At 34.8% G+C, this 14,469-nt stretch overlaps 1 protein-coding gene and 1 pseudogene across 1 annotated transcript; both read left to right on the top strand.

The window, feature by feature from the left end:
• Window positions 1-7,362: 7,362 nt before the first annotated feature.
• Window positions 7,363-7,818, top strand: LOC147927179 (F-box protein At2g16450 pseudogene; annotated as a pseudogene).
• A 4,319-nt stretch (window positions 7,819-12,137) lies between these two features.
• LOC147927180 (uncharacterized) lies at window positions 12,138-14,417 on the top strand. The gene has a single exon (XM_087487340.1). It carries the CDS (start codon window positions 12,138-12,140, stop codon window positions 14,415-14,417), a length of 2,280 nt encoding a protein of 759 aa, XP_087343466.1.
• The last annotated feature ends 52 nt before the right edge of the window (window positions 14,418-14,469 follow it).

Consider the following 14,469-nt stretch of genomic DNA (forward strand, 5'->3'; position numbering starts at 1 on the left):
GAAGAATTGTTGAGAAGGAGAAGAAGGAGAAGAGGAATCGTTGAGAAGAGAAGGTGAGAGAACATTCAATCGTTTGAAGAAAGACAAGAAGAAGAGAAGGGGAAATAGAAGGAGAAGATTTGGTCCGTTAGATCTAAATCTATCAACGGTGGATATTAAAACAATACTACAATCCTTGTCTTCTTAGATTAGCCAATGAGAAGCTCTCAATTTTTAAGTCAATAAAACCAAATAATTTGGTATAAACATTATTATTATTTCATTTTGATTAAAATAAATTGAACAAATAATTATAATCTGATAATCTAATTTTTATTATTTTAATTCTTTTTAAGAATTGGGGTTTCGGATTTGAAAATGATTAGATCAGATTTAGATTTTAAAATAATAAAACTCAGTTTTTTTTTCTGAATTTAAAATTTGGATGTATACAAGAAATGTTGGAATTATCTACTTCCTGACCAAAATTGTTGATATCAAGTACTAATAAGCACTTACTCATAATTGCATTCTAGAGTATATATATATATCTATTAGTTTAAGAGTTTCAAACATTGTTTTGATAACTATGTTTTGAATTTTACAAAATATGTCAAACATTTTTATCAAAGAAAATGTAACACTTAAGAATTATTAAAACTACAAAAATTTTGTTTTAAACATTAAAATTTAAAACTTTGATGAAGTTTTTATGACTGAGTTTGATCAAATCAAAGTAAAAATGTATAAAGTTAACAATTCTCTAATGTAAAATTTCGAATTAAAAAAAATCGAGAGTTGGTAAGTAGTCGCAAGTTAGTATCTAAATCATGTGTTAATCGCTAAAGCGTGGGTATTTATGGCGATATTATGACCTAAATGCGACTATATTTTCTAAAGTGTTAGATTGCTAATTTAGTTGCAAAGTCGTGGCAAATATGCGACTGTTTTGTGACTATATGTAAAAAATGTTGAAAAAGTCAATATGCTTGAGTGAAACAAAACCTATATATAATATTACAATCACTCAAGTGACTATATTAAACATAATCAATTAGTTTAATGAGGCACAACATCTAAATGAGAAGGAAATTAAGATATTTCAAAAGCATTAGTTAATATTACATATAACACTTGTGTAATGTTTTGAAAACTTGTGTAAACCATAGAAAATTTAAAGTTTTAGTTGTATAATAATGATTCACTATCTATAGTAGTTCAAATTACCCTAGAAACCTTACAACTTAACATATTGCAAATCTCTATTGGTAAAATAGCTAAATGAAACCTCGAGGGTCACTAAATGGAAGCAAAATCGTCACAACCTCAAGTTTTAGTCGCTAATAAGTAGCATGTATGTAGGTAATTTGTAACATTCTGTCTATTTAGTTGCAAAGTGTAACTCTTTTGTAACGCTCTATTCTTAATCAGTCACATTTTGTGACGTTTTTGAGACTACCTAATATACATCACAATGTGTATATTACTTAGTTTTGATTTTTCTTTATTGGAACACATTCTTATAAATGAACATGTAACACTTAGGATAAATTTTGAACTTATGGATGTTTAGTTTATAGACATTGAAATTTAATACTTTGAGAAAGTTATTATTGACAAATTGAGCAAAACAAAGTATAAACTTCAACCTAAACATGTAGATGAATCTCAAATGTGAAATATCAAAATAAAAAATATAGAGAGTGGCTAAACAGTCTTAAAAGAGTAGCTAAATCAGGTGTTAGTCGTAATATTGTGGCAAAAGGGTCGCAATGTGTGACTATTTTAACACTACCTTATTAAAGTCACAAAATAAAAATCTTGAATTCTACACATTATGAACAATATAAATCACTAAGGAGACTCATAGTAGATACAATAAAGTACTTATAATAGTAAGATTTAGTTAAACAATGTTTATATTACTTAGTTTTGATTTTTCTTCATTGGAACACATTCTTATAAATGAACATGTAACACTTAGGATAAATTTTGAACTTATGGATGTTTAGTTTATAGACATTGAAATTTAATACTTTGAGAAAGTTATTATTGACAAATTGAGCAAAACAAAGTATAAACTTCAACCTAAACATGTAGATGAATCTCAAATGTGAAATTTCAAAATAAAAAATATAGAGAGTGGCTAAACAGTCTTAAAAGAGTAGCTAAATCAGGTGTTAGTCGTAATATTGTGGCAAAAGGGTCGCAATGTGTGACTATTTTAACACTACCTTATTAAAGTCACAAAATAAATATCTTGAATTCTTATAAATCACTAAGGAGACTCATAGTAGATACAATAAAGTACTTATAATAGTAAGATTTAGTTAAACAATGTTTATATTACTTAGTTTTGATTTTTCTTCATTGGAACACATTCTTATAAATGAACATGTAACACTTAGGATAAATTTTGAACTTATGGATGTTTAGTTTATAGACATTGAAATTTAATACTTTGAGAAAGTTATTATTGACAAATTGAGCAAAACAAAGTATAAACTTCAACCTAAACATGTAGATGAATCTCAAATGTGAAATTTCAAAATAAAAAAATATAGAGAATGGCTAAACAGTCTTAAAAGAGTAGCTAAGTCAGGTGTTAGTCATAATATTGTGGCAAAAGGGTCGCAATGTGTGACTATTTTAACACTACCTTATTAAAGTCACAAAATAAAAATCTTGAATTCTACACATTATGAACAATATAAATCACTAAAGAGACTCATAGTAGATACAATAAAGTACTTATAATAGTACAATTTAGTTAAACAATGTTTATATTACTTAGTTTTGATTTTTCTTCATTGGAACACATTCTTATAAATGAACATGTAACACTTAGGATAAATTTTGAAATTATGGATGTTTAGTTTATAAACATTGAAATTTAATACTTTGAGAAAGTTATTATTGACAAATTGAGTAAAACAAAGTATAAACTTCAACCTAAACATGTAGATGAATCTCAAATGTGAAATTTCAAAATAAAAAATATAGAGAGTGGCTAAACAGTCTTAAAAGAGTAGCTAAGTCAGATGTTAGTCGCAAAGTCTTCAGATACATGTCACAATATAGTCGCAATTTGTGACTACTTTGCTACGTGGTAGGAGTAAAAAATGTGGATGCAAATAAGTCCTCAATATGCGATTTTTTGCGACTATTCTTACCGACTATAGAACTGGTCACAGAATAGTCGCAAAATTGTGACCATTATAAGACGAATTTGTTTTCGACGCAAAATAGTCCTAATGTAGTCGCTTATTTGAGACCCTTTTATGACATTTATGTTTCGTCGTTAATAAGCGACGTTTTTCTCTCCAATTTTTTTGTAGTCGCTTAATCGTCGTAAATTAGTCGCAAAAACGTCGCTATATTTTGCGACTGAATAAGTAGTCAAAAACTATAGTCCCAAAATGCATGTTTTCTTGTAGTGAGAAAAGCGCATAGGAAGAGTGATGTCGGTTTTGAGGAAGCTTTGGGGAGGGGTGTTGCTTAGAGGACTGCAAAAGGATAGTAAGAGCTATTATTGCAGATGGTAATGGATTGGTTAAAATGAAAGAGTTCATTAGGATGATATTTTCCAACAATGTGTATATAGAGTACAGTTTTACGAGATTCAGTCTTCATTGATTTGAAATTTTTGCTTATCCTCCATTCTATAATTGTATACTAATTTTATATAACTATAATTATTAGAATTATTTAGTCTTCCATATAATAACATTTTACTTCGTAGTAAACATAAAAAAGTAATAAGAATTTTTTTTGTTGTAAACTGAAAAATAACCAAAACACTCAAATAAATTTACAAATAGCACTATATATATTGTGATATTCTCAACTACAAAAATAATTATATTACAATTTTAATACTCTACCACAAAACTAATGTTACTCAAATAAATTTTCAAATAGCACTATATATATAACTAGATTATGATCCACGGTATACCGCGAGACAAATTTTTTAAAAATTTTACTGTTAATGTACTATTTTAATACTAATTTTGCTAATGTACTCTTGTGTTAATTTTAGTGATTTAATCTATACTCCGTGGTATACCGCACAACAATTTGTGTTTAATAAAATCTTAATTAAATCAATTTGATTATATATATTTTATATTGGTGCTGTTAAAATAGTAAATTGAGGATTTAATCCGTATTGAAGTATCATATTAATGATATTTTATTTTTTAGTATTATCAATTCAAACATGTCATGTCATAACCCGTCATGTAATATAACTCGTTTGTGTTATTTTGAAAATTTAATATGTTTAAATGTTCATAATTTTAAACTTTTTGTTAAGTTTAGATATATAGTTATAAATTATAAACTTCTTATAATTTTATAATTTATTATATATGGTAAAATTACTATATATGTATGTTGGACACACATTTTATATGAATTGAGTAATATATGCTCGTTTTAAAAAATTCAAAACACAATATATGCAGAAAAGTATACATTTTTATTAACGTAATGTGTTATATGATGATTCACTATATTTAAAATTTAAAATAAAAAGAGATGATAGGAAAAAAAAATTTGGAATAAATCTTCTAAATATCTATATTAATTATAGAACATTATATATAAGATATTTAAAATATAATTTAATTGCGTTTAGTTATAAGGATAGTAGAGAGAGTTAACTAAAATTATTTGGATATGCATATAAACATTAAACGGTATTCAATGGTAAATATTTCCAAAAATATATTTTTGAGCAAAAAAGGATGCAAAAATACTAGTATAGATGGGTTATTCTCCAGTACGAACAAAATTATATTAAAATTTTAATACTCTACCACAAAAATAATGATATAGAATGTAACGCTCATGTCCTAGAAAATATGAAATATTGAATTTTATATCAGAGAAATAGAGTGGAATTGGTTTAATTTTCGGTTGGTTTGCTAAGCTGGTCGATTTATTAACTAAATCAAAGGATGGGTTAATTAATTATGGTTTAGGTAAATTTTGGTTTAATTAAATTAAACTAGAAATCCTATTATTTATCAAATGACGCCTCTTTCTCTTTTGTGATTGTCGTTGTTGGTCCGTGAGAAAGAGAGACCTCTTGGCCGATTTGGTGTGAAGAAGAAGAAAGAGATCAATAAAGCTTTGTTTTTGAGAGAAGAAAAAGAAACAGAACTGTTAGGGTTTGGGAGAAAGAGGGTTCGACTGCTGAAATCGATTCCTAAGGTAATGATTTTTGGTACAGTTGTATCTAAGACTTTTTTTTGTAGATTCTCCTTTTTACAGAAGTAAATTTGGGTTTAAACTCCGTGAGTTATTGGCAGTTTCGTGGGACATGGTTTCTCAGACGCGAGTTGGGACCATCGAGGATTGTAACTGAGATTATGGTCTCGTCTGAATTCTGATCGGCAAGAGATTTTGTGAGAAGCTTTGTGACATCTAAGGCTAGGTTTTCATCGGAGGGATTTGATAGTTAACTGTTGTTTTTTATTTTAGGGTTTCGTCTTTTAGACTGTTCTTTTATGATGTTTCTGTCCATGTTGTTTCAAGGTTGCTTTTGGTTGTGTGACTTATTGTAGGCGGTTCTGGATTGTTTCAGGCGCAAGGAGAGTCTCTCCTGTTTTTATTTTTTGGTAGAATCAGCTTGTTAAAGTGAGTGCGTGACCATAACCTTATCTGAACGATTGGGTTGTATAACTTGTTTTGTGTGATGATGTGTAGGTGTGGTGAATGTGTTATTGGGTGTTCTATTATAATGATTGGTTTGTTATGTTTTATTTGTGGTTGTACTATTGATTTGCTTGTGTGTATAGCTGTAAATGGGGATCGCCTCAGTGAGTATTTCTGTTAATACTCACGCATCTCATTGTGTTTGTGGTGCAGGTAGTGCATATGTTGCGTGGAATCATGACGATGAGGAGGAAGATGATCTAGGGTCTCGATTGTGTATTGATGGTTATGTTATTAATGTTGCAACCTTATATAGAAGCATGTTAGGTTGTTGGATAGAATGGTTAGGAATGTTATTGTATTTGTGTTACATATTTGAGTTGATTATTGTTATATGTATTCCATTGTGCATGTTATATGTATTATGGCTGGTTAGTGAGTTTATTTGTAGATTTAATTAAGTATTATAGGATGTTTGGTTAATTATATTATTATTATAAAAAACGGTTCAGATTGTTTCATCAAAAATCGTACTAACCTACATGATTAATATCATTAAGCCATAATTGATTAATATCTTTATTTCTTGGCCTCTAAGGAGCTGCAAGACCCAACAAAAATAGGAAATTGGAAAATAATTTTGGGGATTCTGAACTATCAGTTCAGTACATGTCTGATTGCAATAGAGAGTAATGTACATTCATTTTGCAAACTAACTAACCTAGAAAAAGTTGAATATCTACACATGTTAACTTGTTAAACATCTCCATCTGTTAGAATCATTAGACCATGTGCATTGGTAGATTCTAAGAGAGTTTCTCACAATAAAAAATAAATGAAAAAGAAAAAAATAATTGTATTCTAATATAAAAAAAGTGAGAATACATTCTCAAGATTCTCATATGAGAAATCTTAAGGAGAGGTATTGAACTTGGTATTTTAAAAGATTTTAGAGTATTCTTCAAATCTTTTGTTATTCAACTTAGAAACTCATGTGATTCTTTCATAATATGACACATGTCACTTCCTAATTTGTTACAGTTTATTATGATCAGAAAAACTTAAAATCATAATTAAACAGTTTATTTGTTGTCATTTTTTAAAATTAAATCATAAAATAAAATTAGCTACTTAACAAATTCTATTATGCATTTTAAATTATATATTTATAATAATTTAAATTAATATTAGTTGATAGTGATACAATAAATATATTAGTATGATTAAACAAATTATGAGAGTTGGAAAATATTAATACTATAAAACTAAAAATATTAGTATTTATATTTTTATTATTCATAATATGTTTTTAACATTATTGATAATATATTATATATTATCAATAACTTGGCTAAAGGCGAGCCAATAGCTTGCGGCCCACTTGGACGTCACATTAGCCTATTTTTGTTTTTCTTAACCGACTAAAATCGGAACATATATATATTCACGAAACATAATGGTAGCTAGGTTTCTCTACGCCGTACGTCTTAATATACCTTGCTAGATTTCTCTCTAGGTCTAAGTTTTTAACATTGCTCTTTCTTCGTTGGATCGGCAATCATGAATTCATCATCTCCCATATCATTGATTAGTGATCTCATCCCGGAGATACATAATGGTAGCTAGGTTTCTCTACGCCGTACGTCTTAATATACCTTGCTAGATTTCTCTCTAGGTCTAAGTTTTTAACATTGCTCTTTCTTCGTTGGATCGGCAATCATGAATTCATCATCTCCCATATCATTGATTAGTGATCTCATCCCGGAGATATTGTCGAGATTACCTTCAAAGTCAGTCGCGAGGTTTCGTTGCGTGTCGAAGCAATGGGCATCAACGTTTGGTAGTCCATATTTCAAAGAGTTGTTCTTAACTAAATCCTTGGCTAAGCCGCGCCTCTTATTCGCCATCGTAGAAAACGGCGACAAAAACGCAGAACAAGGCTGTGGTGTGTGGAGCCTCTTCTCGTTGCCTCAGCTTGAGCATACATATGACAAATCCTCGTCTACGACTCTTGTAGCATCCGCCGACTTTCATGTGAGATTCTCTCCAGACAATCTAAAGATCAATCATTATTTTGACTTGAAATATTGTTCATGTGGCTACGCCTCAGGCTTGTTCTATATCTATGGTAATCGATACCAGGCTAGACCCCTGATATGTAACCCATCACTGTGAAAGCAGAATTAGATAGGTTGTAAACTATGAAATTGGAACTTTGTATTATTCAGCTCAAAGGTTTACATTGCTGCTTGCAGCTTATTTATACAAGTTTCATAAACCCTAGTGTGTCTTGACAGATGTCAAAATCCAATTACACAGTTTGTATCTAAGGCTGTGAATTGGTTAGACATCTCTTTCATCGGTTTGCAAGTTGATCTCATTATAGTTGCTTTAGCCGTATTGTCGAGGCCTGCAGCTAAGGTCTTTACTTCTTTGGTTTTGTCTTCTGCTACCTCCTCTGCTGCTTCAATTTTGTCTTGAATACAAACTTGTCTTTTGTCTGAGAACAATGACGTAACTGTTGCAGAGAGTTCAGGAGTTGACCGTTGAATCATTTTAGGCTTAACAGGCTTCTGCATCATTTTGGGCTTAACGGGCTTCTGCGTTTGGCCCATTTGGTTGCTCTGCGGAACGACATTGTTCTATGCGTTTGCAGAGGGTGAATGAAGCAAATACTCTGCTTCAGCTTGAGGCTTTAGCCTGATGTTGCTATCAGCCCCCCTCAAACTTGGTGTAGGGGGAAGACCGACACCGAGTTTGCTCCGGAGAAAGTTGAAGGGAGCGATGGGAAGAGACTTTGTAAAGATGTCGGCAATCATCTGGTCTCCAGGGATGTGGGTGACCACCAAAGCTTTTAAAGCAACACGCTCTCGGACATAGTGATAGTCCACATCAAAGTGCTTAGTACGAGCATGATATGCAGGGTTGGCGGTGAGATAGACTGCAGACAAATTATCACAGTAGAGCTCCGGTGTTTGTGGGAGAGGAATGTTAAGCTCGCGGAGAACCGAACTGATCCATTTGATCTCGGATGCGGTTTCAGACAAGGAGCGATACTCTGCCTCAGTGGAACTTTTGGACACCGTGGGTTGCTTTTTAGATGACCAAGAGATGAGATTGCGTCCCAAGTAGGTGCAATACCCTCCGACAGAGCGCCGTCCTTGCTTGCAATTTGCATAGTCACTATCACTGTATGCCTTGAGATCAAACGAGTTGGTTCTGCTGTAGGTGATGCCCATAGTGATAGTGCCTTTGACATACCAGAGAATTCGTTTGAGCAATTGGAAATCGGACACTGATGGCTGGTGCATCTTCTGACAAACATAGTTCACAGAGAACTGAATATCCGGTCTTGTCAGAGTCAGATACTGTAACTTACCGGCTAGACTGCGAAAGTAAGTAAGATCCGAGAAATCTTCTTGTTGAGCTTTCACTCGATCCAGTTGCAGAGGCAAAGGGGTTGGCATTGGGGAGCAGTGTGCCATGGCTGCAGTGACCAGAAGATCTTCAGCATATTTTTGCTGGGACATGAACAAGCTATTGGTAAAAGTTTGGATTTGAATGCCTAAAAAGTAGTGAGCCTGACCAAGATCCGTCATTCTGAAGTGATTATTGAGTTCTTCCAAGAGATGTGTAAGAGTGTGGGAGGAGTTGCCAGTAATGACCATATCATCGACATATAGTAGTAGGAGGATGTTATCACCATTACGATCGTAGACAAAAAGAGAGGGATCCAAGAAGCTGCAAGTGAAACCAAATTCCAACAAGAAATTACTGAATTTGTCGAACCAGGCTCGGGGAGACTGTTTTAAGCCATATAACGACTTGTGTAGATGGCAAACATGATCAGGCTTGTCAGGATCAATGAAACCTGCAGGTTGTCGCATGTATACAGTTTCTTGGAGATCACCATGTAAAAAGGCGTTCTTTACATCCATCTGTTTGAGCTCCCAGTTGTGTGTTACAGCAGCGTGAAGGACCAATCTGACAGTTGGTGTTCGAACAACCGGACTATATGTCTCCAAGTAGTCAATGCCTTCCTCCTGATCAAACCCCTTGGCTACTAAGCGAGCTTTAAGTTTGTTCAAGGTGCCATCAGCGTTTAATTTGGTTCTGAAGACCCATTTGCTACCAAGAATGTGCATATCAGGAGTGGGTGGAGTCAAGTCCCACGTGTGTGCCTCCATACAATTCGTCATATCTTCAGACATCGCCCCATTCCATCCTGGGTCTTTGAGAGCCTCAGTGACAGTCTTAGGCTCTGGATATGAGACTTTGTGTGACAGAAGAGCATACTTAGGATTAGGTTTCCTGATTCCTTCTTTTCCTCTTGTAACCATAGGATGATCATTGTTGACCTCAATAGTGGCAGCTGCAGTGTTATCAAGAGTTTGTTCATGGGGTGACAGAGGACTGTCTTGAGAGTGGTGAGAGCTGTCGCCAATAGAATCAGAATCAGAGTCTGTCGTACGCTCAAAACACTCACCACATTCAAGATCAGTCGGAGAGTTAGCATCTTGGACTGACAATGGAGAAACTGCAGATGGAGTAGATGGTACTGCAGGTTGAGAGGGTGATATGACTGTGTCAACTGAAGGGTGAGGAGCAGTTTGTTCTGTAGTATCTGATACTAACTGCAAACCCTTATACCACGCGGAGGTGAGAACAATACCAGATTGAGGAAGCAATTTATTGTAATTTGTCGCAAAAGGAAAGGAGGACTCATCAAACACCACATGTCGACTTATATAAACGCGACCTGTTGGTGGGTATAGGCATCTATAACCCTTGTATTTTTCATTGTACCCGAGGAAGACGCATTGTAGAGACTTCGGATCAAGCTTATTTGAGGCATAATCTCTCAACGTTGGGAAGCAAGCACATCCAAAAACTCGCAGGGACGTATAAATAGGAGCAGTGCCGTGAAGTTTCTCAAAAGGAGATATGTTGTTCTCAAGATGAACAGCAGGAAGCAGGTTGATGAGAAAATTGGCAGTGAAGAACACTTCAACCCAATATTTTGATGGAACCTTGCTTTGGAACAACATTGCTAGCCCTAACTCAGTGATGTGTCTGTGCTTCCTCTCAGCCAGTCCATTTTGTTGTGGAGTGTGTGGACAAGAGAGGTGTTGTTGAATACCACAGTTCTGCAGATGCTGTAAGAATAGAGTGCTAATGAACTCTCCTCCACCATAACACTGAAAAGATTTGATTTTACAATCAAACTGATTTTCAACCAATTTCTGGAACATTGTGAAGATTGAAAAGAAATCTGACTTTGATTTCAGTGGATAGAACCAACTGTATCTGGAATAATTGTCTACAAAGACTACATAGAATCTGAACCCTTGAACATAATTTATTGGAGAGGGACCCCATAAGTCACAGTGAACCCTCTCAAGAGGTCTAGAAGCAAGAAACTAGAAGAAGAAAATGGAAGTCGTGAGCTTTTCCCGAGCTGACACGCTTCACACACCGACTTGGTGATCTTATTGAAGGAGATAGACTGATTTGTAGCTAGCTTCTGGAGGACTTGCAAGTGAGGGTGACCAAGCCTTCTGTGCCACACTTCATCACTGGCAAGGTGTTGATTAGTAGAGTAGAAAACTTGATGCCTCGGTTCCCCCAGAGAATATTGACCATTATGCGTTCTTCCCGGTACCAGTAGCTTCTTGGTTGCCTTTTCATTAATACGAACACCATCGTCATCAAATTCAAAAGCACACGGATAATCCTTTGTTAACTTTGGTCCAACTGGTACAAGCATAGCATCCTCAGGAACAAGCTCAGCTTCCACTTGATCATCCTCATTGCTTCCCATTATCATATCACTTTCGTTTACAATCTCGATCTTGATGACTGTGAGTCTGTGCGTGGGTCAACACGAGACTAGCGTGAAAATTCTAAGAGTTTCACGGCTTTCATTTCCAACTTGTTTAATCTGCAAGGCGATTCGTGTATAAAGAAGGTCTCTTTAAAGAGTCATGTTGGTGTTGAAAGCATGAAGACTTTGGTTGCTACAAGGCTGGTCTGTAGGAGTCTGGAAAAGAGGTTCACACGGAGAAACCGTAACAGAGATCGAGTGATGTGGCTGTATTTTTTAGAGACTCTTTGATTAAAGAACAAGTTATTATCATATTTATTAAGAAGATTTGGACTTATCCTTTAATAGGAAAGTAGGTCATAGGAGGTTTTCTATATATTGTTTTATTGGACAAACATGTTGTTTGGCCGTTCAAGAAGAATTTTAGAGAACTAAGCGAGAAAGCTTTTAGGGTTCTTAGGGATTTTGGTTAGATTAAGAATTGGTCAGTGGCAAGTCGTGTTGACTGTGTGTAAATCTGATTAAACATATCTTGTAAGATTGTTTAAGTGATTCTTAATAAGAAAAGAAGTTCTTTTCTATATTGGCTGCATCTTCGTTTTTACAATTGGTATCAGAGCAGTCAACCGACGAGAGCTCTATACTCGCTACAGGTTGAGATCTTGGGATAATGATGCAGTCGGGTAATGAGTTGATGTTGCTTCAGAGGGCTGTGATCTTGGATGAACAAGGCTATGGTCGCTGGAAGGTGCGCATGGTTCAGCTGATCCGAAATTTAGGTGAGGATGCTTGGACGGCTGTGGAAGAAGGATGGGAACCTCCCTATGAGAAAACCGAAGCTGGTGACAAGATCACTAAACCTAAGGCATGCTGGACGGTAGAAGAAAAGAACTTGTCTAAATATAATGCTAGGGCACTTAATGCAATATTTGGAGCTGTTGACGATGATGATTTTAAGCTTGTTCAAGGTTGTGAGTCAGCTAAAGAAGCTTGGGATATTCTGCAGAAGTCTCATGAAGGGAATTCGAGTGTTAAAAGAACAAGATTGGATCAGCTTGCTTCTCAATTTGAAGTCTTAAGGATGGATCCAGATGAGACAATCTCTCAATTCAGTGCTAAATTGAGCTCTATCGCCAATGAAGCTAAGAATCTTGGTAAAACCTACAAGAATACCAAGTTGGTTAAAAAATTAATTAGGTGTCTCCCATCTAAGTATGCAGCACACAAAGCTGTCATGAGAGTCTCTGGAAACACGGATACCTTGAAATTTGAAGATCTGGTTGGTATGTTGAAGTCAGAAGAGATGGAGGTTGCTGAAGAACAGAGAATTCATGGCAAAGGGATTGCATTCAAGGTATATGACACAAACGACCAGCTGAAAGAGATTAAAGATAACATGTCCTTGATGGCCAGGAACTTTGGGAAAGCTCTAGAGCAAGTTGAAAAAGGGCAGGGACGAGAGTTATCTCGCTGGAATCAAAGTGCTACAGAGAGGTCTTGTTCTAGGCCAAATAGATCTGAGAAAGAAAAAGTTGATCGGAGAAAAGAGATTCAGTGTCTTGAATGTTGTGGTTTTGGTCATTACAAACCTGAGTGTCCAATGGTTAAGCGAAAAGAGATGAAGTGCTTTGAATGTAAAGGGATTGGACATTTAAAATTTGAATGTCCAAACATGGTGAAAGGAAATAATAAGGCATATGTTAGCTTTAGTGATTCAGAATCAGAGAGTGATGGGGATGAAAAAGAAGGAGGACTGCTGAATCTTTTTGCATACAGTGCTAAGAGTGATGATATAGCTGATGAAAGCTCAGATGATGATGGTGAAGAGTCGATTTCAAAAGAGAGCTACTGTGTTTTGTACGACAACTGGGTCCAATTGTGCAACGAAAAATTGGTTCTTATAAAGGAAAAGCTGTGTTTGGAAGCCAAAGTCAATATGCTTGAAGAAAATAATTCTGAAGGATTGATTGGTGAGGAACTTCCTTCTTCTGAGAAAGAAGTATTAGAAAAGAAACTGAAGGCACTTCAAGAAAAGTATGGTTTGGAAAAAGAAAAAGCAACAAGTCTGGAAAGAGAGCTGAATGAGAATCACAAGAAGATTAGGATGTTGAATAATGGTGGCAAAAAGCTTGATGAGATACTATCTATGGGAATTGTAGGATCTCAGCATCAAGGTCTAGGTTATCACAAAGAGGAGACTGTTGAGCTGTTGTCTCGTGATAAATCAGTAAGCTTCGTTAAGAGCAATGTAAATCATGAAGCTGAGTCAAGTATTCTGGGAAAAGTGGTTCAACAGGAAGCCCCTGTAGCACAAACCAGGAACACACGACATCAACATATATCTTCTTGTGAGCGAAAAGGTTGGACGAAATCCAAGCGAGGACGAAGGGTTTATGAATGCTTTCATTGTGGTAAAAGTGGGCATGTGAGATCTTTCTGTTATAAGTTTAAGAACAAGATCAAGGAGCTTTGGATGGCAAGAAAGTGTTTTATTGATCCCTTTCATTTTTCTAGAGTCTGGGTGGCTAAAAAGGATTTGTACAATAAAAATTTCGAGAATGATGAGAAAAAGTATGATCAAGGTTGCAAAGAGTCTGAGGAAATCAACCTATGCTGCAATCTCTCGAAGATACTCATTGAAGAAGGTGTTGGAGTTGAACCTGAGGTTCTACAGAAGCATGTTGCAGAACCACCTGTACAAGAAAAAGTCACAACTGAATCAACTAGATCCAATAGTAATGATTGGAATGATGAATCATCAGGAGTCTTAGCTACATCTAAACAGTTGCAAGGTCATACGAATCAGTCTGCTGCAGTTGCATTTGTTGAGCAAACCGTTTGTCATGTTCAGCTGAATTCTCAAGGAGTGCTGCAACATTGTTTTGTTTCACAGGTTAAACCTAAGAACATTGTAAAAGCTCATGAGGATTATTTTTGGTACAAGGCATGATAGGAAGCTTGTTGTGTCTCTCTGCATATATGTCTTCATCTTTGTTTTTATA

Source organism: Camelina sativa, chromosome 15 (assembly GCF_030686135.1).
Source record: "Camelina sativa cultivar CO46 ecotype springtype chromosome 15, ASM3068613v1".
NCBI lineage: Eukaryota > Viridiplantae > Streptophyta > Magnoliopsida > Brassicales > Brassicaceae > Camelina > Camelina sativa.